Raw genomic sequence first — 24,363 nt, 5'->3', positions numbered from 1 at the left:
GTTTGTGTTTTTATTAATATTAGTAATAATAATAATAATAACAACAACAACAATAGCACAATTAATTAAATATATTAATTTGTGTGATTTTTGGTTTCTGCTCCACTCATAAATAAAAGTTACAGATAAAAGTTCTTGCTTGTTTGGAATCGGTTTTAAAACAGATCTTTTATTTATTTGTTTGTTTGTTTGTTTTTACAGTAAATCTTAGTAATTATATTTTGTTTTTAATATTTGTCTTATATTTTCACTTATTATAAAATAATATTATATTATATTTAGTGCAAATTTCAGTCATTTCATTTTTTTGTAATATTTTATTTATTCATTAGATTTTTTATGTTGATTTCTATATTATTTTATTTCCAATGTTGATAGCGGTCACCTATAATTATATAATATTATTATTTCCTAATATTTTGACTCATTTGCAATTGTAACGTGCAAACAAATAAAACCACTTACTTTATGTTAATTATAGTACATTTCCCATAAATCTCAGCTATTTTATTAATATCTCGACTTATTTTTGTGACGTTATTTATTTTTATTTTTATGTGGGTTTTTTTTTCTTGCTTATTTTTCTTACTATTCAGTATTTGAGAACAGTCATCTAATTATATTATATTAATCGTAAATTTCATTATATTTCGTTATTATTATTTTTAAAAAATCGTATAATCATGTTATTATTATTTATTTCTTTTTTTAAATTATTATTTAATCTTTATTTTGTTTATTTATTTCCATATTTGATGGCGGTCCTCTTTATTGTCCAATCAGCGGGACGCTCGCGAGCATGACCCGTTAGCTAACCAATCCTAGAGCAGGAGGGCGGGGCTTGCGCGAATACGGGTGGGATTTAAAATACCAGCAGCAGCCCGGTGCGGTGTGTACGGGGACTGAAGGGGAGCGAATGGCTTGTGTGGTCCTTGGTGTTTAATCAGAGTAGTGTGATTCAGTTTCCCGGCAATCCGACACCATCCGCGCCTTAAACATGGACCTCCAGTCCAGAGGTTTGCTCTGGAGGCATCCGACATGTTTGTAGCGACTTCTGAAAACTGAATTGATCCATTTTTTTTTTTTTTTAAGAAACTACACCGTCACTTTTTTTGGCCTTTTTCCTGCACGCTAGTTGGGGATTTAAACGGAAAGTGACAGCAAAGCCGAAGGCTGCGTTTCTCCTACATTTAGCTCCGACTTTTCTGAAGCCGTGCGCCGCGTGCCGTCGGTTTAAAAGCGCAACGAAATAGAGCGAGAGGTTTTTAGCGCGTGCTTAAAGCTGCCAGGACACCGGTGAGTAAATCCACACCGCAGCTCGTGCTACATGCTAGCTGCTTAGCTCTCCTCATGAGGGCCGGCTGGGCCTGACTCACTGCTTCATTAAAGCTGCTGTGTGGTGGAGTTTCGGCGTTACACTTCTTTACACATCTGTCTTTAATCACATCAGGAACTTTTCTGCTCTCTCTCTCTCTCTCTTTATTCTGTGTTTTATTTAGTAAAGAAACTGAACATTACAGGGAGCAGAGGACTAGTCGAGTTTGACCCGGTGGGCTTTTTACTTCATTAAAGCAGCATGACACTTTTTTTTTATTATAAAGCGCTGAAAGTTTTTTTTCTCTCTCTGAAGTTCAACGATTTTGTTGGTTTTTAATACTCTTAAATATTTAGCTCCGACAAGCGGAATGTCGGCGTGTGAAACGGAACCTCGGGAGTTTACCCACGAGTTTCATCTCGCTCACGCGCTGTCGTTCCGTGTCAAAATCCAGTCCGGGATTCGAATCCAGTCCGACGTGCCTGCGTCATTGCGTCATCGCGGGTGTCTACGCCAACTGAAGCGAATTATGAATAAACGTTCATTTCTTCTTATATGTAAAAAAATAAATATATATAAATCTTTTTTTACATTACGTCTCAGAAAAAACGCCGATTCGTTTTATTTTATCCGATCGAATTGAAACTTTAATGTTGTCCAGAAACGAATTAGCGAAATGCTAACACGAGCGAGTAGTTCTGACATGATGATTTTTATTTACTTATTTATTTTTATGATCGTATCCAGCGTGTTTGTATTTAAGAATGCAGAATATAAATGACTGCATATGAAGTACGAGTTGTGCGTTGACTTAAGATTCAATATCAAGAAATGGCGGTCATTCACATCCTGGGTCGATGTGACGTATACGGAAACGGAAGTACAACTAAAATCCGGACTGGACTCGTAACCTCTATGTTGCGCTAATCGGTTTGCTAATCATGGCTAACCACACTGACGCGAACAAAGCTGTATTCAGTATTTTTTTTAAAACATAAAAGCAAATACATCTATCGCTTTCCCTGTTAATGAATTTGTTAGGATTGGTGCTAAATGCTAATAAACTTGAACGCGGTTGCGGGTTTGCCATTGAGTAAAGCTGATCAGTTAGCATTAGCAACAGCGTTATAACAATCTACGTATAGTGAGTCTCGGGCCTGTTTGTAGGCCGCGTCCTAATTTTTCGACTTCTAAATTAGTCAGACAGTCACGCAGTGAATGTGTGTAAAAGTTCGACAGAGACATGATGTGGGTCGGAATGAGTCTCTCGGACACGTTACTGCCTCCCGTCATTAATTTATCTGCGGGACATGTACAGAAGCGGGTCGTGCTGAGTGCCATATGGTTGCTGAGTGTAAAGTTTCTGTGGAGAAATCCCAAATGGATGCCAACTCCCTATATATATATATATATATATATATATATATATATATATATATATATATATACTCCATAGGGTGTAAAAATGACGGCTTATCCATCCAAACTAGTGCTCTATTTAGGATTAAAACCGCGGGGTAGCTCTAGCTGCGCCCTCAGGGCAGATTTCCCTGAGCTTTGTGGCTCATTTCAATCATTTGGGACGGTTTTAACCTTGAAGTTGACCATTTTGAATGTGAGTTTTGTTGAATTAAACGTGTGACTGCATTTTTATTGGATGTTGCAGGTGATAACTAACCACTTTGTTGTCACACGGAAATATCAGTCGAGGTTAAATCTTCTGAGGGGAATTTTCATTTCTAAATTAATTTTTTTTTGTCGTAATTGTTTGAACAGAAATCATATTTTACCTTAACATACGTTAACCTGCTTTAACATTTACCTCGCCATGTTTCATTAGTTCACCGTCCAAAATGAGATGGAGTAAGCTTGGGAACTCGCTAGGTCGATAATTTCAAGCGTTAACGAACGTTTCCAGATTAATCGCTGACGAACACGAGGCCTATACAGGAATAGTAAATAAATAAAAGCACAGAATGCTTATTTTTAGGCATTCAAACACTCCCTTACTGAGAACTGACACTTTAAAAATAAAAAATAGTTTATTTTTTGAAGAAAAGAAAATAAATTTCGCTGCTGTGATGTACGACTAAAGCGTAGACGAGTTCGGACTCCCTGTTAGCAACTGAGGAATTCCCAGGAGCGAACGCGCACACTTTGTTGGTTTTTATGTGAGAAAAGAAGCGTGTTCAGTTGTTTTCAGGTGTTCACAGGTGCCATAGTGCTAACGTCACCCACCACCACCTTACCTTTCACAACAGCGTCACGCTAACGCAGATGCACGCTGTCGTCATTTTATGTAAATCTCCTCCACGTTTGTCCTCCCGCTGCTGTTTTGTGTATTTTTGATTATCGCCCCGTCAGCGATTTCGTCGCGCTCCTTTTGTGTAGAGTTGAAAATTTGACGCACGTTATTTAAATTAGCCCAGTAGGGTGAGCAGCTAAATTCCGCACAGTTTCTGGACACATTAATAATGATGGGTCCTGACGTAAACCGATCTGGACTCCAGCGTGTCGTGATTAAATGCGTGATGAGATGGAATATCGCTTTTGTGGTAAATTCCACAATTTTCTAAGGCTAAGGCCTTTTTTTTTCTTCTTCTTCTTTCTTTCTTTCTTTCTTAGACAACTATAATTTCTAGAACCAGTCAATCCTTTTCTTCAGGTTTCAGTTACTAAAATTGTAATGTAAGTTTGTACAGATCTTTTGTAGATGTTAAAATTATAATAACTTGTGTATTATTTAAAAAAAAAAAAAGGCAGGCGGGTTTTTAGAAAAACATGTATACCGAAGAAACCTCTTGGAGTATCGTGATTTGGCTTCACGTATCGTTTAAGATGTCTCGGGTGTTGCGATGTGATATTTTTCATCACATCACCCAGCCTTACTTGTATTTCGTCTCGTTTTGAATAGAAGCTTCACCTTTTTGAGCTGGAGAGGAAGTTTTGAAATGTGTGTTCCAGCTTCAGTTGTTTTTACACCGACCGTAAAGAAATGACCACGCGCAAAAAAACAACCACCTTTTATAACGTACCAATCGAGAGACGAGACATCTCGTAAAATATTGGCACCCAGTTAACACCTACGTTGTTTAAACAGTATTAGTTTTTAGGTTCCTTCGAAATGATGTCAGGCCTAAAACATTCCTCTTTATTAAGGTAGTCATGTTTAATGGGTTGGTGTCGCACGTTCATGTGCTTCCATGCCTGATTTGTGATAGTAGGCGGTGATACAGAAATAGTGTGTGTGTGTGGGATTAAATACTACAGTTTGCTGTTCTTTAAAATGTTCTTTTGCTATAAAAATATATAAAATCTAAATATAAATATCTTAAAATATCTGAAACATTACTTCATAATGCAGATCTCTCATTAGATACCCACTGTACTTGTTAATTTGTTTTAAAGCTGGGTATTTAAAGGGGTGTGTGTGTGTGTGTGGACTCGATGAGGGTAAGGTTTATCTCATTATCAGTACACGCAGTAAACCCCACCCTCGTTACTACTGTCTCACACACACTTGGTTATGATGTCCCTTTTTTGTCCTACAATGTTTAATCTGTTTCTCCTAATTTTAAACCGTGTTAATGAAGCTTTTGTTTCTTTTCTCTCCCTTTGTGTGCAGATTAAGTGCACACTACATAGGATCCCTACTGAGTGTCTAACGGAGGGATTAACATCAGTGATTCACAGGTATGCCACCCTGTGAATTCCTCCCTTTATTTTAATACATATATCCTGTAAACAAGTGTGTGTGTGTGTGTGTGTGTGTGTGTGTACATATATAAAATCTCATTTTGTCTCGTTTCCACATTTTCAATTTGTAGTCTAATTTCTAGATTTTATGTCCACCTCTTAGTTTCTTGATTCGGTAGTTTTAGTTTCTAGAATCTGTTTTCTAATTTCTAGATCCTGTATATACTTTTTAAAATCAAATTTCTAGATTTTGTATCTAATTTCCTAGTCTCTAGATTCTGTATCTAGTGTTTATCCAGTTTCTAGATTCTGAATTATATTTAGATTCTTGATGCTATATCCAATGTTGTCTAGTTTTTAGATACTCGAGGCAGTTCGAACAGGCATTGTTTTAGGATCTTGGCAGATGTTTAGACGAACCTTGAACAGAAGAACATGTTGGTGTCTCTGTAAGCAGATAAACATTCTGTACTGATCTCAGTGACATGACATGGCCTTCTTAGGTGTTATCCTCTGATGAACAAAATTATTACAAAGTAAAAATGAGTAATTTCCCTCACATTTCTCCCGTTTTATCATTACAGAATATGATAACTAAAATTAACAGGGACATTACAATGCTGTGAATACATCAGAACTTCAGAATCCTTTCATTGTTCAACTGAATTCATCATAAAACAGACATAATGAAGGCGCTAAGGCTGTAGTCACTAAAGCATGATGAAGTCGAGCAAGCTCATTTAGGGTGACGTGAGAGTCGTCATGGTCAAAGGAATGTTTACAATAGGTGTGAAATGGATGTCGATGGGTCGTCTTCGTCAGTGTCGCTGAGAGAATCTGATACCCAGTCAGGTTTAGGATGCAAGTCAGGTTGGTCATCATAGAGCTCGTAATCGGTCTTTGTCAACATCAGCATTTGGTCATTAGTGATTTCAACGAGCGTGAGAGACTGCTCCGAACGAGAGAAACAATACAAGGCAAAATGAGCAAGACAAGAAGAATCATTGCACCTGTTGGTAAACAGACGGTTAATATCCACGAGCCCCATCCCCCGAGTACTGAGTTCAGCCAATCAAACCCCGTCTCGCTAGTCTGTGGAGGGTTGCATATCGCAGACCGCACGTGTTCAATGATAGAATGACCATTGTGTGTCTGCGTGACGAGGGGACGTGTGACGTCGTGTGGGTAGCACTGTTGGCAATGATTCAGCTCACCAAAGGTGATACAGAATGGTTTACAGAGGTGGCCAATATCTTGGCATACAGGCTTTTAACTACTAATTGTCGTCCAGTCTGCAGCAAAAGTCTACTAAAGAACTTCGCGGGCTTATCTGGGACCTATTTTCACGTCTGAGTCCTGTTTGGATGTTGGGACACGGCCTTCTCTACCTTCAAACCCCAACCAATGTTATGAGTTGCGCAAACACCGTAAACAATTTTTTTTTGTTATAGAGAAACCAATGCTTTATCGCAGCCATCATTCCCCCTTTTGACGCGTGGTCCCTGCCATGCATCAACTTTGAAGACTAGGACAGCCCTGGGGCATCGCCAAACTCCGTCAGCAACCGCGCAGCCTGCTTTGCCCACACGGCCTTTTCCTCCGCCATAGCTTGTGCTTGGAGGTCTGAAAGCTGTAAAGGAGGGCTGATTATTTTCTTCTGAGTTTTGGGACCATAGATGCAGCTGTGTGCTTTGCTGCACTGTCCGCTTGAGCGTTTCCTAGGAAAACAGGTTCTAATTTGTTAGTGTGTGCATCACATTTGCATACTGCAATAGTTTTGCAGAGTAGGACTGCGTCCAGCAGCTCAGAGACTAGTTTGTGGTGGTCTATGTGTGTTCCTGAACTCCTCAGGAAGTTCCTGTGTTTCCAAATTGTTCTAAAATCATGTACTACCTCAAAGACGTATCTACTGTCTGTGTAGATATTTACTGACTGTCCCTCAGCATGTCTTCATGCCTCTATGAGGGCGTACAGTTCAGCTGCTTGTGCTGAAAGGTTTGAGGGGAGACTTCCTGACAGACCGTCCCGTGTGCGGTTACCACAGCATAGCCCACTCGATTTCTACCTGTCACTGGGTCACGTGACGCTGATCTGTCCACAAAAGGATCAAATCTGGGTTTTCCAGTGGAACGTGTGATAGTCTCTGAGTCTTGTTGTTTACACATCGCTGTTTTTGTCATGCCCAGGAAAGGTGTTCGTCACCCTCTGCTGGAGCGCCATGATCTGTGCTCTGTACCTCGCGTTGACTCCATCATTCCACTGTGGGTTGATCAGGCGGACATCGTTCTCTGGGAATTCACGTGAAACCTTGACCCAGTCCGTGCCAAGTTTCGCCATGAGCAGTCGTCGTAGTTCATGAGTGGTGGGTCTGAATTCTCTGCAGAATATCTGAAGTTCATCCCCAAAATTTTGTCCTACTTTGCGGCGCGCCAGCAGATGTGTCATGCTGCTCCTGATGTCTTCCAATGTCCAGGGTCTGTGAACTATCTTGGGGCCTCCTTCACTGGCCACTTCTAGCATTGGGGCATTTACCATGGCGTGCACTGTCCCTTCCCTGTCCGATTTTGTTGGTCTGAAGCCCTCAGGCAGCCATGTTGTTGGTCCCTTCGCTTGGGATCTTGTGTGTAACGCCACCAGTGAGATAGGACAGCTGGAGCATAGTTCGGTGGGGGTTGGTGGCTCAGTTCTGACAAATTCGGATGGCGTGCCGTAGGCTGGGCCGCTTCATCGTGAAGAGGTGCCTCTGAAACTGCAGGTTCCTCCCTCCTTACTGGCTGTGGGCGTCGCGGTGGGGTGGAGTCCAGGTTGGGATCGGCTTTTTGCAATTTAGCACACCGAGAAACAGATGAGGGCCCTGCCTGGCATTTTTTTCTCTCCATGTGCCTCGCTCTGCCATTCAGCAAATGCCTTCCAGACAGCCAAAAACTGTACTTCGCTCTTTGTTTTAGGGGTCTCTCTCTCTCTCTCTCCTTTATCTCCAAATTAAATTTCTGTTGCTCTAACTGTCTGAGACTGAAACTACCTTTTTCAGGGAAAGCACATTCTTTAACCCACACATCATATTGATTCAAACTTCCTTCTCTGTAGTTCACTCGCATAAATGTGATCTTTGGACCAACACATGAGCACCCTGTACATACCATAGCCTGTGTCTCGGAATGTGCTTTGCTCCATGTTTTTCCCTTTTTAAAAAAAAAAAATGTATTTTACAGCTCCTGTAACTTTTCAAAGTTTTAATCAATTTAACATGCTATGAAAATCAAGTGAAGATGTTTTCTCGTGCACGGACAGAAAGTGCCAAAAGTGTGTGCCAAATCTCTAGACGTTCACTTAACCATATAACCTGTAGGTTCAATAGAGCAAACCTTAAGGATGTAAAAGAGTTTATCCGTGAGGGCGAGTCCACATACAGCAATTTGGTAGGACTTAGGCCCCCCCCCCCCCCCCCCTTAATATTTATTTATTTTTATATAAGTAATTTATTTAAAAAAAAAATTTTTTTTTTATCTGTAAAATTAAATCCCTTCCATACAGGCCGCAATACACAACGACTTTATAAAATTCTAATTCTAATTCTAAATTCGTGATGATTCCTACCAGTCAGTGGTAAGGCTGCATCGGTCTTTCGCTCTGCACGATAAAGGGCAAACCGCCTGCATGTCAACACAGACTTCAAACTTTTCCACGAGCGTCCTCCGGTTTGCGTGTTGTCCAGAAATGCTGAGAACACTCGCGAAGCCCGGCCAGGAGACGCCAAATTGTCGTGGAAATTAGACAACACTCGCAGACTTGCCCTCTGAAGGTAAAAAGGTTTATTACAGAAAGATGGTTAATGCAGGATAGAATAATGAGCGCTCTGAAGTGCTTGTGCTGAACCACTACTATATATATATATATATATATATATATATATATATATATATATATATATATATATATATATATTATAATGAAACGCAGAGCATGACACACTTCTGTGTACCGATAAGAAGCAGTTTGATGCAGTTCGAACAGGCTTTGTTTTAAGATCTTGGCAGATGTTTAGACGAACCTTGAACAGAAGAACATGTTTGTGTACAGATAAACATTCTGTACTGATCTCAGTGACATGACATGGCCTTCTTAAGCGTTATCCTCTGATGAACAAGAACAAAATTATTACGAAGTAAAAATGAATCATTTCCCTCACTCTGTGTGTGTGTGTGTGTGTGTTTATATATATGTGTGTGTATGTATGTAATGTATGTATATAAATATATATGATCATTTTATCTAGTTTCTAGATTATTTCAATTTATAGTTTAATTTCTAGATTTTATGTCCATCTCTTAGTTTCTTGATTCTGTAGTTTTAGTTTCTACAATCTGTTTTCTAATTTCTAGATCCTGTATATACTTTTTAAAATCAAATTTCTAGATTTTGTATCTAATTTCCTAGTCTCTAGATTCTGTATCTAGTGTTTTATCCAGTTTCTAGGTTCTGTTTTTTATTTAGATTCTAGATACTATATCCAGTGTTTGTCTAGTTTTTAGGTACTAGATCTAATTTTCTGGTTTCTACATTTATTTCTAAACGTTTGAAGTTCCTACATTGTAAAACTAATTTCTAGATCCTGTATTTTGTCTAGTTTCTAGATACTAGAATTAATTTAGATTCTTTTATTTCTAGTTTCTACATCCAATTTATTTGACTTCCAATTTCTGATTGTAGTTTTAGGTACTTGTATGATTCTCTTTTTCTATATCAGTTTAATCAAGTTTCTGTACCTGTTTTTAGGTTCTGGTTTGTTTCTATTTTCTCCAGTGTCAAGTCTTAAAATAACATGTTGAATATTAGTATCTCTAATTAGTATCTAAGTATTTGTTTGTTGGTGTTAAATTCTCTATTTAGTATTCAGACCAAACACAAATTTTTCCCCTTATCTGGTGCACTAGATGTTTAAACTATGAGTAATTTGGGATTGACCCAAACTGCGGTGACCTGACTTCACTGTCATGTGACCGAAATCATGTGTTATTTTAAACACGGGTATGTTTCCCTGAATCAGTGTCTATGAAAAAACAAATACATTTATGTATAAAAAATTTTTTTAGCATCAAATCAAACACATTACTGCATTTAAAACGTATGGGTGTTGTGTCCAGTTTGGCAGGCAGGTTCGAGAGCCCCCTCATGCAGAACCACGGGAAATGAATAAACCGCCTCAGCCTATCACAGGACCGCCCTCCGTCCCTCACCCCGCCCCCTCACCAGGATTGACATCGGTGAGAACCAATCACATTACAGGCTTAAATTGGGTTAAAGTAGGTGGGTTTGAAAGACAGTTTGCTGCTGATGCTAAATAACTTATAATTGGTTAATTCTGATAACTATAATAAATGTATAATAATAATTAATAATAATAATAATTAGAGCTGCAACAAGTAATGGATTATAATCGATTATGAAAATGGATGTCAGCGAATCTCGTTATGGATTAGTCGGTCTGCGCGCAGCACGGGGGTGTGTTTACTCATGACGTTACTTCTGAATACGATAGATTTTCCTCATTCTTGCACATGACTGACTTTTGACCCTTGACCTCTCCATAGGCTGTTTATCCCTCTGGTCAGCCTGCCTCTGTTGTTTTTGCCACTCCACCTCCACCAATGAACTCTGCTCCACAACCCAGACAGGTATTATTAGTTTTATTGCTTGTGTGTGTGTGTGTGTAATGTGATATTATGATATATATTTTTTTTTTTCCTCTCTGCTTAATTGAAAGATAAACTGAGTCGAATTTGTTAACTGGAAGTTATGATAATTAGTTTATAATCAATTAAATACAGTTTGAAGACTTTTTAAAATTAATTATTACTAATTATAAACAATGCAAACAAATAGGGTTTTTTAATTTTATATATATGTATGTTTTTATATTTGTTTGTTATATAATCAAAGTAATTTGTCTTATTTTAAGTAGTCTTTGTTTTATTGTCTTAAATAGTCTGTTATAGGCATTTTTGTCGTTTGTTTTATTTATTTTCTATTTTGATATCTTGAGATTTATCGGGCGTAAAATCCTGAGTATGAGGAAAATATTAGGATATAAAATAAGTAAGTCTTTTTTGCTTTTTTTTTTTTTGTGTGTGTATATATTAGAGCCATTTATACTGAGACTTTTAAGCAGGATAATGTTTTGCTCCTGTTTTTGTCGTTTAACTCTGATTTTTACGCGGGTGAGTGAAATGAAAACCTTCATTTCTTAAATTTGCGTTGTTTAATACAAAAACATGTCACACAATTGTCGATTTCGATTTACTTCTAATTCAAACGAATTTAATTCGTTCGAATCGCAGTAACAGGTGACAAACTAAAAGCCTTTAATATGATGCGCCACACACATGCGCGCGCGCGCACGTGCGTACGTGATATTCAGCTTTGCTGTTGTGATTGTTGCGAAGCTAACTGTCTGCTCTAACTTCTGCTTCATGTCTTTGAGGGAGACATCAAGTAGCACGTCGGCTAGTCCTCGTTCCAGTAATGATCAAAAGTTTATGCGCCATGGTCGACTTTCTCCCATCAAAATGGGGGGGGGGGGGATAGAGACGGACACATCGTCAACCATGTGTGTTTATTAGAGACGGAGCAATACCAATTTTTAATTTCTGATACTGGACCCCAGGTGTCAGTCTTCCGATTTTGAAACAATAATAATAATGTATAAATATGATAGAGCCCTAATGAAAGAACTCAAGTCTGTGTGTAAACATTTCCAGTTCTGAAACATCCAATTCCAGGCTTCGCTGTTTGTTCTAGGATCCAATAGCTGCTATGTTATCTCTGATATCCGATCCACTATCTTTCCCGGTATCGTCCCGGTACTGGGTGTGCTGGGCATCGATTCGGTGCCATCTCTAACTTCTTTCGTAGACCGTTAAAACAAAAACAATCCCAAAGGAAGAATAAGACGTTTATTAAATCACTGAAACGTTGATAACGTGTTAAATTGTTTTAATTAGTTAATTGATAAATTTGATTAATTAATAACGTTAACCAAGCACCAACATCCGGACTCTGTCGTTATTATTCTTGGGGATTTTAACAAAGCAAATCTCACAGGTGAACTGCCCAAATACAAACCAGATGCAGGAACGTTCTGGATCATTGCTACACAACAGTAAAGGATGCGTATCACTCTGTCCCTAGAGCAGCTTTGGGACTCTCCGGTCACTGTCTGGCTTTTCTTCTGAAAACCTACAGAAAGAAATTAAGATCAGCCCAGCCTGTAGGGAGGACTGTACAGAGATGGAGCAGAGAAGCAGAGCTGGAACTACCAGCCTGCTTCAAGTCTTTAAGCCTGTTTTTAAAAAAGGGAAAAAAAGGTCAGGCAGCTTCGTCGGGCCAGAGCGGCTGCTGAGAGGGGTGGGGATAAAGTCTTGTATGATCAGGCCAGGAACACGCTGAGTAAGGATATCGGAGTGGCTAAAAGAAGATACTCTGAAGCCGGACAGCTAGCGACCCTGCATCAGTGTGGAGTGGCATGAGACGACTTACGAGCTACAGGACTCCTACCCCCAACCCAACCCTGTGGTGGACCAACAACTGGCCGATGACCTGAATGTGTTCTACTGTAGATTTGAAAGGCCTAATCTTACACCCCGCACCTGCTCCGACCTTCACTTACTCAACCTGCACTTAAGATCTGTGAAGAAGAGGTGTGCCATGTCTTTTGGAAACGAACGACTAGGAACGCTTCAGGCCCAGATGGCGTTTCACCCGCGTGTCTCGGATCCTGTGCTTACCAGCTGGCCCCCATCTTCACACGGATCTTCAGTAGATCACTGGCGCTGTGTGAAGTCCCAAACCGCTCCAGACACTCATCACTCCTGTTCCGAAGAAACCAAAAATCACATGATTTAATGACTACAGACACCCCCCCCATTCTAAACATCACTGTGGCAACAATGGTAGTGCAGGAACCTAAACAACTCCATCTCGCAGGACCTGAAGTGCGAGACCCACGTTGTTAACTCCCTTGTGAAAAAGGCCCAGCAGAGTTTGTCTTTCTTCACCAGTTGAGGAAGTTCAACTGGAATTTGGAATTGGGGTCGTATTTATCCAACACAACCAACCTCTTCTGCCATTACATTACACTTGCTTGCACTGTATATAACAGTTTGTGTTAGATTTCTTATGTATTCTTTATATATTTTTATTTTCTATTCAGTTCAATTAAAAAAAAGATTTTGTATTGTTGTGCACTGGAAGCTCCTGGCACCAAGACAAATTCCTCGTATCTGTAAGCATACTTGGCAATAAAGCTTATTTGAATCGGAATAGTCTGTAATCGTGTTTGTAAGCTAAACGGGGTGTGTGTGTGTGTGTGTGTGTGTGTGTGTGTGTTCGTTCTCTCGTGTAAATCCTCTCGTTCGCTTCGCTTTTGTCCATTACTGGAACGCAGTCTTTCCTCGGTTTCTACTCCCTGTCTTGACCTTTTGACCTCTCTTTCTCTCCTCTGCGGTCCTCCAGTTTGCACCAGGGCCTCGTGCTTTACATCAACAGGTACTAACACGTTTAAGTCTCACACACACACACACACACCTCAGATATGACTTGTTAGTGATACCACGTTTGGGGGGGGGGGCAGTTTTATTGTTAACTTTTAGGATGATTTTTGTTTACGGATCTCGACCCAGACACCGGTCCTGCAGTTGCTCTTCCATCTTAATTAGCTGATAAATATCCGGTCCTGATCCAAATTTTTTTGTTTGTTTGTTTTTTGATTTAAATGGCTCTTTTTAAACTTTGTTTAAGAACTGATTCAGCACTTAGTTACAGGATTTTTTAAAATCTTTATTTATTTATTTATTTTTACTGTAGTCGTAGGATGTTCTTGCACTTTTATTTAAAAAATTTATTTTAAACGTACTGTTTTGCTAAATTTTGTAGTTTTAAAAAAGTAACAATCATAGCTTGAAAGAGCGACTGTAGGACGACTCATCTGCTCTTTGAAACGGTCTTCCCAGATGAAAGGACCGATGTTGGAATTCCGCTTCCTATTTATTTATTTTATTTATTTATTTTTAAATCAGAAATGAAGAATTTAATGTAAATTTGCTTAGATCTCAAATTAGTGTTGATTTATTGGGCAGATTCCAAAAACATGTTAGTCGTGTATAGATTTTAGGCTTCTTCTTGTTTATCTAAATGCACATCTGCTTGATTCGCCGCTCTCTGATTAACCGCTGCTCCGTGTTGTCCTCCTTTCTCTCGCTCTCTCGCTCTGCTCTGTCTTCTGCTGTGTGGTTTACGGATGAAGGGTGGATTCAGGTCGCTGCAGGTAAAAAAAACAAACCAAAAAAAAAAACCCAAAAAACAACAAAAAAACGCTTTTCTATTTCCTCTTCCTTTCCTTTTTGCTTTTCCTCCTCTCGTGGTAAACGACGCTCCGGACGCTTGCTGTGACGGTCTTTGTGCATGCGGTAGAACTAGCACGTCTTTACAGAGGCCCAGAACTGCAAGTTATTTAAAAAATAAAAAACATGAAGTGCTTCATTGTAATGACTTGTGTTCTTTAATACCGGACTGAAATTAATACAAAGATTTGAATGTTATGTGAGTGAATCTGGGGAGTTAAACGAGTCAAAATACATTTTTCTTGCACTTCAGGGCTTCTGTATGTGATGAAGGTAGAGGGTATTTATTTATTTACTTATTAATTTATTTGTATTCAGGGTTACAGGAATTTAAATGACGTCCAGTGTTTCTTGAATGTTAGATAATCAGTAAATTCCAGCTTTACATTAAGGCAGCATTTGTTATTGTTCTGCATGGTTTTAAAATATATATGTTTTTAACACCGTTTCTTTTGACTTTTCTGTAGTCTTGTGGCCATCTTGTTAGATAAATGAAATACCATGCTGTCAGTATTGTTTTTCTCAAATATTGTTAATCTTTCTTGTATTTCTGAATTTCTTTAAAACCCAAATCCCTTTTTTCCTGCTGCGTTTTCGTATTTCTGTTAAAAACAGAATTTTCTTGAACGTTCATGTCAAATTACAGAATGATGCCTTTTAAAACGGTGTGTTTTTAGAGACGGTTTCTCTCCTTTTTTTTTTTTTTTTTTTTTTTTTTTTTCTTTTCTTTTTTCCTCCCCCGTTATATGTAGGACCTGAAAGTTCATCACATTAAAAGAGGTGTGAAGACTAACCCCCACATCTCTCTCACTCTCTCTCTCGCTCTCTGCAGTCGTATTACCCCCGGGGCAGTTTGCAGAGTAACACCCCACGGGTGGCGACTAGTAACGCGCCACGCCCCGTCCCTCCCCCTCACGTCTACCCCTCGTCCTCGCAGATGGTTATGATCCAGCAGCAACAGCTCCCGTTCCAGGCCAACTCTCAGGGCCACACCTACTTCATCCAGTCTGGACAGGTAGGACACGCCTCCCCGTAATACACCTTTGTGACCTGAGCCCTCATGGTCCTAGTGCCACTTTGGCGACATCTCTAGTTAACTGCAGCGAAACCTGTATGTTTGTGTTTCCGTGTCGCAGTACCGCCCGCCGTACGTTCACCAGACGCAGCAGTATTCGGTTGCCAGTGCACCCGCAGGCTTTTACCCCGGAACCAACCCGGACTACAGCTCCACGTATGGTAAGAAGCTCTTCAGTGCTGTCGAACTCCACCCCTTTCCTTCGTTCCTCTCATCTAAACGGGACTAACCAGCGCCGCCCTGCGCTCTTCTCTTCTTCCTTTTTTTTTTTTTTCCTTTTTTTCTTTCTTTTTTTTTTTTTTGCGTATTTTATTTTTTGTCTTGTCTGACTGTCGCAGGTTCTCCAGTCGCTGGTTGTGCTGTTGAAATATTTTTAATATCCTGTCATTCATGTTCTACTCTCTCTTCTATTCTCTCTCGCCTTTCCGCTCTGGGCGGAGTTCAGAGGCCGCTCTGGGAGCGAGGGAGAGGCGGGGGGGTGGGGGGAGAGGCGCGGTTCGAGAGAACAGCCGTCTCTCTCATCACGCCGTTCCTCTCACCTCCCACCGCTACTCCGGTGAGTGTGGAACACAACGCAGGGCTGTCTGGTTTTTTAAATTATTATTATTATTTATTTATTTATTTATTTATTTATTTATTTTTATTTGTAACGGCATGGTCACCAAACCCTAAACTAGTCAAAATAATATATTCTGGCCGCATTCACCCGCTGTCCGACTCCCATAAGACACATGAGGCTGATTTTAAATATATATATGTTTTTGCTTTTCGGAGTTCTTTTTTTGTTTGTTTGTTTTTTGTTTTTTTAATGATTTACTCCCGAAAATCCTAATATTCAGCATATCAGTGAGAGTGCTATATTTGGGCATTTTAAAGAAGGTGTTTTGGGGAAAAATATTAAGATAATACAGGTATTTTAAATTCACTCTTGTACGTGTTGCTTTGCCTCATGAGTCGTTGTTTGGGGTCATAGCTCTTCATTATTATGATTATTATTATTATTATTATTATTATTCCTTTTGTTTTTTTGCATGTTTTTGTGTCTGATCCCCGTAGCCAGTTGAACCGGCGTCGTTACTGAGCGATCTGACAGCGCTGTCGAGTTCTGGATTGTGATTGGTCAGAAGAGGAGGTGTTGATTTTAATTCTCGATAACAGCGCGGCTCTGACCGTAGCGCAGGTTTATATTAACGCGCTCGTTCTGAAACGCCATCGTTTCCATAGTAACAGCTCGGTCACAGGGACTCGTCACTGATGATGAACAGATTTTTAAAACTCGTCGATGCGGTGGAGTTTTCTGTAAGGAGATGTTTGTTTTATCTAACGTTTTTATGGAAGGAGTCTCCAGTGTCGGAGGTAAAGCTGTAACTAGGTTTTTTCCCCGACATTTTCTTGGTGGTTTCTCGGAGGTCCAGTGAGGGAACGACTGTTTATAGCTGCGGTACCGTAAGTGAGAACAGGAACTGACTCGTTTCATAGAGCGGTAAACATAACATTAAAAATTGTTTAATAAATAAAGAATTGTAATCGTTTGCAAGTCGCTGTGGCGAAAGAGGAATAAAACACTCGCTCTTGTAGGAAAGTCTGCTGCGTTCCAGTTTCAGTTCTCTGGTACAACTGGCTACATTTTTCTCTCTCTCTCTCTCCCCCCCCCCCCCCCCCCCCCTCCCTCCCGACTTATTTTGACTGAATTGAGTTTAATCGTTCGACCTCGCCACTTGCATGTGGTTGAATCCATGATGCAGGTGGAACCCAACTTCTGTTTTTTGATTTATTAAACCCCACCCCCAACTGATTTCGAAATGCGAATGAGCAACCCTGCATTGTGGACTTGGATTGAACCTGGACATGTATAAGTTATTTTATATTTATTTAGTGTTGGGGGGCTTAATGGAGGGAAAAATAAAACGAAAAAAAAAAAAAGTCCTATTTCTGATTGGGTTGGGTTTTCTTTGTGTGCTTTTCTTTCTCCTCCCTTTTCCAGCTGGAGCGTATTATCCCGCTCAAGCTCAGTACCAACCCTCAGTGCCCGCCGCGCCTGTTATGATCAACCCCAGCCAGCAGCAACAGGCTCCACCCCCTCAGCAGCAAGCCCCGCCCCAGCAGCACAAAAGGGAGCGCAAACAGGTAATGAATTTCAGAGCGTAATATTCTAAACACTTGGTTTGTACGAAAAGGCGATTCAGAGTGCTTTAAAAGGGGAAAATTAAAGGGAGGATGTAAGACTTGAATATTTAAAGAAAATAAAGAAACAAAACACTTCAGTATGGGTGTAAAATTAAATAGAAGTGCTACTTTAATCTGCGTCATGAAATTTTCTTGAAGTTTCGTTGTAATATTCATCAAGTTAGATTTATTTATTATTTATTTAAAGTCTCGTCTCTGAACACTTCAGGCTTTAATCCAGGATCCCAACACTGGACTTTATCATATTATATTATATAATTAAACACAATGTTCTACAGATTAGAATACGAGACCCTAATCAGGGAGGACGTGACATCACGGAAGAGATCATGTCTGGAGGAAGGACCACGTCTACACCCACGCCTCCTCATGTAAGAATAGTTTTTAATATAAACGTTCAGATTCTTCTCGCGGTGCTTTTGGTGAGTTAGTTTTGTGCTGGGAAACGTAGCTCTTCAGGTTTGTGTTAACCTGGGAAGCTGTAGAAGAAAAGTAATTCTCGTTTCTCTTCTCTCCTCCCCTTCTCTCGTCAGTCTGTAGGCGCTGAGGTCAGCGGTTCTGTCCAGACGAACGGCGAAAGCGTGACTCCTGCTGCTGCTGCTCCGGTGGTCCGACTCGGTAAACACGCCTTTAACGCTTTTAAATAAAATAAAGTCCTGCTCTTATTACATTATTCCTCAGACATCAAACCTTTTAAAAAAAAAAATAAAAAATGATTGCTTTAATCCAGCTTCTCTAATCCGGAATTTCTCCTCGTGTGTTGTTCAGACGATCGCGTGAAGTCCTCGAGCCCTGTGGCTCCTGCGTTGACTCCTCCGCCTCGTTCAGACCCTTCCCCTGAGCCTAAATCCGTCCCGGACATCCTCGCTCCTCCGGCGGTTCCTGTGCCTCCTGGACAAAGCGAAGACACTGTTTCAGAACCCTCTCCGTCCTCGTCTCCCGCTCCTACAGCGCTCCCCGCGGAGCCCGCACCGAGTGACGCCGTGGATGCCCCTGTGCCTCCTGAAACCACAGCCCAAAAGTTGGAGGAGGAGGACAAAGAGGAGGAGCCTAACACCGCCCCCGCGGAACAGCCGTGCGCTCACGTCGAGAACGCTGAGCTAGAAAAGGAGACGGAGCCACGCGCCGAAACGCCGCTCCCTGAGTCTGCCTCTAACGCGCCGCCTGCCGAGGAGGACGCGCTCACTGCTGTAGCAGCAGCCAACGGGGAGACGGAATCTCCCGAGGCCACGCCCACCCCAGCACCCACAGCCACTCCCGTTCCTGAGCCGGAGATCGTCCCTGTGGTCAACGGCCTGCCTCAGGAGCCCGAAGAGCTGCAAGGTGAGGAACTCGAGGTGGAACCGGAGCCGGTCGCTGAACTTGAACCTGAACCAGAACCTGAACCTGAACCCGAGGCGGCTGAGGTTCAGGAAGTCGATGCAAAAACACCTGCTTCTGCAGCAGAGGAGGAGGAGGAGGGGAGGGTGGAGGAAGAACCCGCTCCTGCTGAGGAGACGACTATGCAAGGTGACCCAGCGTTTCTCCTCCAGCGTGTTTACAACAAAAAAAAAACACTAAAATAATTCAATATTATTACTTTTATTGCTATTTTTATTTGATTTGTATCGTTTATTTATAAAGCATCTTTACACTGAAGGGGACTTTTTATATTTAACTAGTAACATTTAGGAACCAGAACTGCAAATGACTGTCTAACGGGAACTGTCTGAACGCCGTTCCTTTGCGTTCTCAGCTGTTCTGTCCGTGCCAAAGAAGAAGAAGATGAAGAAAAGCGATCTGAATAATAAAGTGGTCGGAGACGTCTTGGACGCCTATAAAGAGGTCTGTGTGATTTTGGCTTCACTCCTCATCTTCGTGTTGTTTAAAATATTTAAATATATATAATTATTACACCGATCGTGGAGACGACCTCCCGGTGTACTCGATCCCAACCACGTCAGTCGTCCCGATCCCTTCGGTGTTCCTGAGTCCTGCTCCCCATTGGATAACACTTTAATCGAGTCTTTATTCCAGTTTTCATCCCGCCGTCCCTTAATGAGCGCAGCAGTAAAACCTATTTATTTATTTATTTATTTTTCAGCCGGAGGAGAAGGATCTCACTCCCGAGCCGGCTCCTGTCGAAGTCCCGCCCTCCGACCCTCGTCCCGCTGCCTCTCCCTCCCCTGAGGAGACAGATGAGACATGGGAGGAAAAAGAGGACAAACTGGACGCGGAGAACATCGAGCCTGAGACGGAGAAACCCGTGGAACAGAAATATCAGTATAAAGAGGGTGAGGTTGGAATTATTTGTGATTTTATACCTGAGAACGCTTTCGTGGATGTTTTAAGTGAAGCGTTTAGCCGGTTTTTACGTGTTCGATGTTTCAGCTTCATTGGGATTATTTTTTTATTTTATAAATAAAATATTTATAAAATACAAACTTCCTGTTTTTAGAGCACTGGAAGCCCATTAATCCGGAGGAGAAGAAGCGGTATGATCGGGAATTCCTGCTGCGCTTCCAGTTCATCAGTGCCAGCATGCACAAACCCGAGGGCCTTCCCCACATCAGTGACGTCGTCCTGGACAAGGTAGACATGACTGCGTTAGTGCTCTGTCGGAGCGCGTCATGGAATTGCTGCTGTTTGTTTTGTTTATTTTTCCTGTTATTTCTTGAACTGCATCCTTTTTTCCCTGTTACAGTCCTCCTCAACTTTTTATTTCTTTTTTTTTTTTTGCTCCTCAGGCTAATAAAACGCCTCTGCGGCCATTGGATCCGAGCCGTCTGATGAATTGCGGGCCTGATTTCACGCCTTCCTTTGCTAATCTGGGCAGAGCGCCCCCTGGAGGAGGACGAGGACCTGTAAGTCTCACAAAAGGAATTTTTAAACACTCGTTAGTATTATTAACTCTCAGATCCGCAGGAGTTTAATATCGCAGTTAAGAGAAGCCGTGCAGATGTGTTCATTCTTCTTATTTATGGAGATCCTTTGTACGATAACGCATCAGGGAAAGTGGGAGTTTGTTTGCTGCGGTGCTTAAAACCAAAGAGCTTTGACTTGTCTCTTCTCGTGTTAATTTGCTCTTTTTAAAACGGCTTTATTGATTTTTATTTTAATCAAAAGACACGCGGTTTAATTTTGTCGTCTCTCAGCCCCCAGGGCCGCGTCGGTCTCAGCAGGGTCAGCGCAAAGAGCCGCGCAAGATCATCACCAGCATGTCTTTGAACGACGACGTGCAGCTGAACAAGGCCGAGAAAGCCTGGAAGCCGGGGGTGAAGAAGGCCCGCGCCGACGAGGACGACCCCGAAAACATCAAGACCCAGGACCTGTTCCGGAGAGTGCGTAGCGTCCTGAACAAACTAACACCGCAGATGTTCCAGCAGCTCATGAAGCAGGTCAACGATCTGAACATCGACACCGAGGAGAGACTCAAAGGAGTCATCGACCTCATATTCGAAAAAGCCATTTCCGAACCCAACTTCTCCGTCGCTTACGCCAACATGTGCCGCTGCCTTATTGGGGTGAGTCGCCACGCTCAGACACTCCGACTCTGTTTCGTTTACATTTATATAATATTTTACACACAAGCGCTGCTAATTTCTTCTTCTAGAGAATCAGTCAACCTTTCAGTCAGGAGGTTAGGAATGACTGAATGTAATATACCAGCGTCTAATGTTAAACCCAAATCAAATCGGTAAATGGAAATTCTCCTGGAATAATTTAAGAATTTCTATTCTACATTGAACTGAAAGATTCTATATAATTTTTTATTTTTATTTTTTAGATACATGCATATTGATTAAAAATTATCGTAAACAATGTTTAAATTTTGCCATGAATATAGCCATTGCTGCCGATGTGGCATAAAATAAACAAATCTCCTAGAAAATTCTACCTATAACCCCTATAGGGATGTCGTCATAAAACCCTTCTATCGGTCATTGATCTGTACTTTATTTTCTCAGCGTGCCTTTTGGTTTAAAATTCCATTTAAAATGGCTGCTTTGCGTTTGCTAACTGTTCCACATTGCTGTTTAATTGTGCCTGGTGTAATAGCGTTGAGAGACCACAGGGGGGACATCCCTGAGATATAATTAATCTCCATCAGGTCTCTGAAACGTAAGAGCTCCATCTAGTGGTTGTTCCTGATATGACACCATCTATGTGTTTTAATAGTGTACATTGACGCATGCGCTGTAGGTTTTATGACGCGCTGCAGCCGCCAGGATTTATATGTAGAAAATTACAGATAAAGTACGGGGAATTTTCAAGATTATTTCTACATGATTAAGGCAGCGATCCCGAGTCTGGTCAGCAGGTGGCGGAGGTGTTACTCTCTCGGTTTGACTTTCGGAGATTCTTGTTAGGTTTGGGACACGTCCACGATGGACTCGAGACGGACTTGAGCGTTAAACATTGCTAGTGATTAATCTTTATAAAGCACATAATCGTGTGTGTTTTCCCGTCCAGCTGAAAGTGCCCACCACGGACAAACCGGGAACCACTGTGACTTTCCGCAAACTGCTGCTGAATCGCTGCCAGAAAGAGTTTGAGAAGGACAAGGACGACGATGAGATCTTCGAGCAGAAGCAGAAGGAGCTGGATGCTGCCGCTGAGGTGCTGCTCGCACTCACTCACTCACACGTCCGACGTCATCAGAAATAATTCAAATAAGTTTGTGTGTATTGTACATCACACACACTTCTTCACGCAGCTCGTTAGAAGCCGTTTTATTACCCGACATGGATTTGTAGGAACTTTTAGGAAATGTTACTTATAAAGCACGTTTAAGAGAGAAAATAAATCCTGTGTAAGAATCGCTTTAAATGACTTCAGTCTGATTTCTTTGGTTTGATCTGATATTTCTCTCCAATGACAGTTTTGTATATCGTGAATTTCTTTGTGCTAATAAGAGACTGACTAGCCGTTAAAGTTAATCCTGGGTTATCTGGTTACGGAAAATGCGAAGTCGAGAAGAAGCTGAGATCCGCCCACCCCCGCTGTGTTTAATATATTAACCGGTGGCGTGTAACCGAGCGCTGATGTTTTTCCTGCAGGGGGAGGTTCGCCAGCGGTTGAACGATGAGCTGGTGGAAGCGAAGGACCAAGCTCGCCGCCGTTCCCTCGGCAACATCAAGTTCATCGGAGAGCTGTTCAAGCTGAAGATGCTGACGGAGCCGATCATGCACGACTGCATCGTCAAGCTGCTGAAGAACCACGACGAGGAGAGTCTCGAGTGTCTCTGCAGGCTCCTGTCCACCATCGGCAAGGACCTGGACTTCGAGAAGGCCAAGGTATCTCTCTCTCTCACACACACACACACACACACACACACACACACATGCTGGCTCAACGTTCTTCAGTCATGTTAAGTCTTGAAGTTGTTGCACATATTTAAGCTTTATAACTTCTGCAGTGTGTTAATGGGGTGTGTGTGTGTGTGTGTGTGTGTGTGTGTGTGTGTGTCGTAGCCCCGAATGGACCAGTACTTCCACCAAATGGAGAAAATAATAAAGGAGAGGAAAACATCGTCGAGGATCCGCTTCATGTTGCAGGACGTGTTGGACCTGAGAAAAGTAAACAACTTCATTTTCTTCATTTAGCCTCGTCTACAGGTTTCTCTTTCGTATTGACTCCGCGTTTATATAAGATTGATTTTACTTTTCTGTTTGGTTTTTACAATATTGTCTTTTTTCCCCAAATTTCCGTCTGGGGATTAATAAAATATTATCTAGCTCTAGTCTGTGGGGGGGGGGGACGCTATGAGCTGTAAGAATGGAAGCGTGTAAGGCTTGTCCTCGTGCTGCTGTTCCCGCTGTTCCCGCTGTCCTGCCTCTGATCCTCGTCTTTTCCGTGTGTACAGAGCAACTGGGTTCCTCGGCGTGGTGACCTGGGCCCTAAAACCATCGACCAGATCCATAAAGAGGCAGAACTGGAGGAACACCGGGAGCAGATTAAAGTGCAGCAGCAGCTTCTGTCCAAGAAAGAGCCGAGTCGAGGAAGAGGAGGCAGAATGAATCAGCCTCAGGACGAGGGCTGGAACACGGTTCCGATCAGCACCAAGAACCGGCCCATTGACACGTCCCGCCTCAGCAAGATCACCAAGGTAGCGAGCGCTAACAAACGAAACGATCTCGATTCACAACGATATTTTTTTTTTGAGGTTTTAATGCTGAACACTGAGTGCGTGTCGGAGATGATCAGTCACGCCAGTTGCGAGAATCTGCACCGATCAAACTACAGTAATGACCCGTGTTTGACGTTAACGAGCTGCTACTGTAGCGCTTTACCTGCAGTTTCTTTAGGGGGTGGGGCTAGATGTTCTAGACGGCGTTGATTGGACAGGTTTTCCCAGAAATTAATAACCGTAAAAGAATCTGTTCAATATAGGTAGGTGTGTGTGTGTGTGTGTGTGTGTGTGTGTGTGATGATTAACACCACTAGGGGGGTCCATATGACATGAAGTTACATTTTACTAATAAATATTTTTGCATGTTAAAACCTAAAGTCATTAAAACGACTAATATTCCAGTATTTTATTGTAATCTGTTTATTCCCAAAGTCTGGTGCTTTGGATTTCAACAATCAGCTTCTTGCCCCTGGAGGAAAGGGATCATGGGGTAGTTGGGGTAAAGGGAGCAGCGGTGGGTCTGGAGCCAAAACCAGCACTGAACAAGGTACAACTACTATTATATCTTGCTTTTGTTTTA

At 41.5% G+C, this 24,363-nt stretch overlaps 1 protein-coding gene across 8 annotated transcripts in view; it reads left to right on the top strand.

Moving 5' to 3' along the window:
- Positions 1-147: 147 nt before the first annotated feature.
- Positions 148-24,363, top strand: part of eif4g1a (eukaryotic translation initiation factor 4 gamma, 1a) — a 31,280-nt gene continuing 7,064 nt past the window's right edge. Inside the window, exons 1-23 of one of the 8 annotated variants that reach the window (XM_053652175.1) lie at positions 148-1,296; positions 4,941-5,008; positions 5,366-5,460; positions 9,946-10,039; positions 10,156-10,275; positions 10,603-10,686; positions 13,523-13,555; positions 15,242-15,424; positions 15,546-15,645; positions 17,469-17,611; positions 17,950-18,042; positions 18,205-18,289; positions 18,440-19,180; positions 19,407-19,495; positions 19,755-19,944; positions 20,109-20,242; positions 20,398-20,514; positions 20,806-21,174; positions 22,124-22,270; positions 22,711-22,947; positions 23,125-23,229; positions 23,517-23,759; positions 24,216-24,330. In XM_053652175.1, coding sequence (XP_053508150.1) covers positions 10,201-10,275; positions 10,603-10,686; positions 13,523-13,555; positions 15,242-15,424; positions 15,546-15,645; positions 17,469-17,611; positions 17,950-18,042; positions 18,205-18,289; positions 18,440-19,180; positions 19,407-19,495; positions 19,755-19,944; positions 20,109-20,242; positions 20,398-20,514; positions 20,806-21,174; positions 22,124-22,270; positions 22,711-22,947; positions 23,125-23,229; positions 23,517-23,759; positions 24,216-24,330 — 3,283 coding nt within the window. In that variant the 5' untranslated portion in view covers positions 148-1,296; positions 4,941-5,008; positions 5,366-5,460; positions 9,946-10,039; positions 10,156-10,200. Of the gene's footprint in view, positions 1,297-1,334; positions 1,550-4,940; positions 5,009-5,365; positions 5,461-8,595; positions 8,814-9,945; positions 10,040-10,155; positions 10,276-10,602; positions 10,687-13,522; positions 13,556-15,241; positions 15,425-15,545; positions 15,646-15,766; positions 16,041-17,468; positions 17,612-17,949; positions 18,043-18,204; positions 18,290-18,439; positions 19,181-19,406; positions 19,496-19,754; positions 19,945-20,108; positions 20,243-20,397; positions 20,515-20,805; positions 21,175-22,123; positions 22,271-22,710; positions 22,948-23,124; positions 23,230-23,516; positions 23,760-24,215; positions 24,331-24,363 lie in introns of those variants that run through there. The other 7 variants (XM_053652174.1, XM_053652177.1, XM_053652173.1 and 4 more) reach the window with 7 other exon arrangements.

Source organism: Ictalurus furcatus, chromosome 20, assembly GCF_023375685.1.
Source record: "Ictalurus furcatus strain D&B chromosome 20, Billie_1.0, whole genome shotgun sequence".
In the NCBI taxonomy this organism is placed as follows: Eukaryota; Metazoa; Chordata; class Actinopteri; order Siluriformes; family Ictaluridae; genus Ictalurus; species Ictalurus furcatus.
The sequence above is the reverse complement of the archived record's forward strand: the minus strand, read 5'-3'. Positions and strand labels throughout refer to the sequence as shown.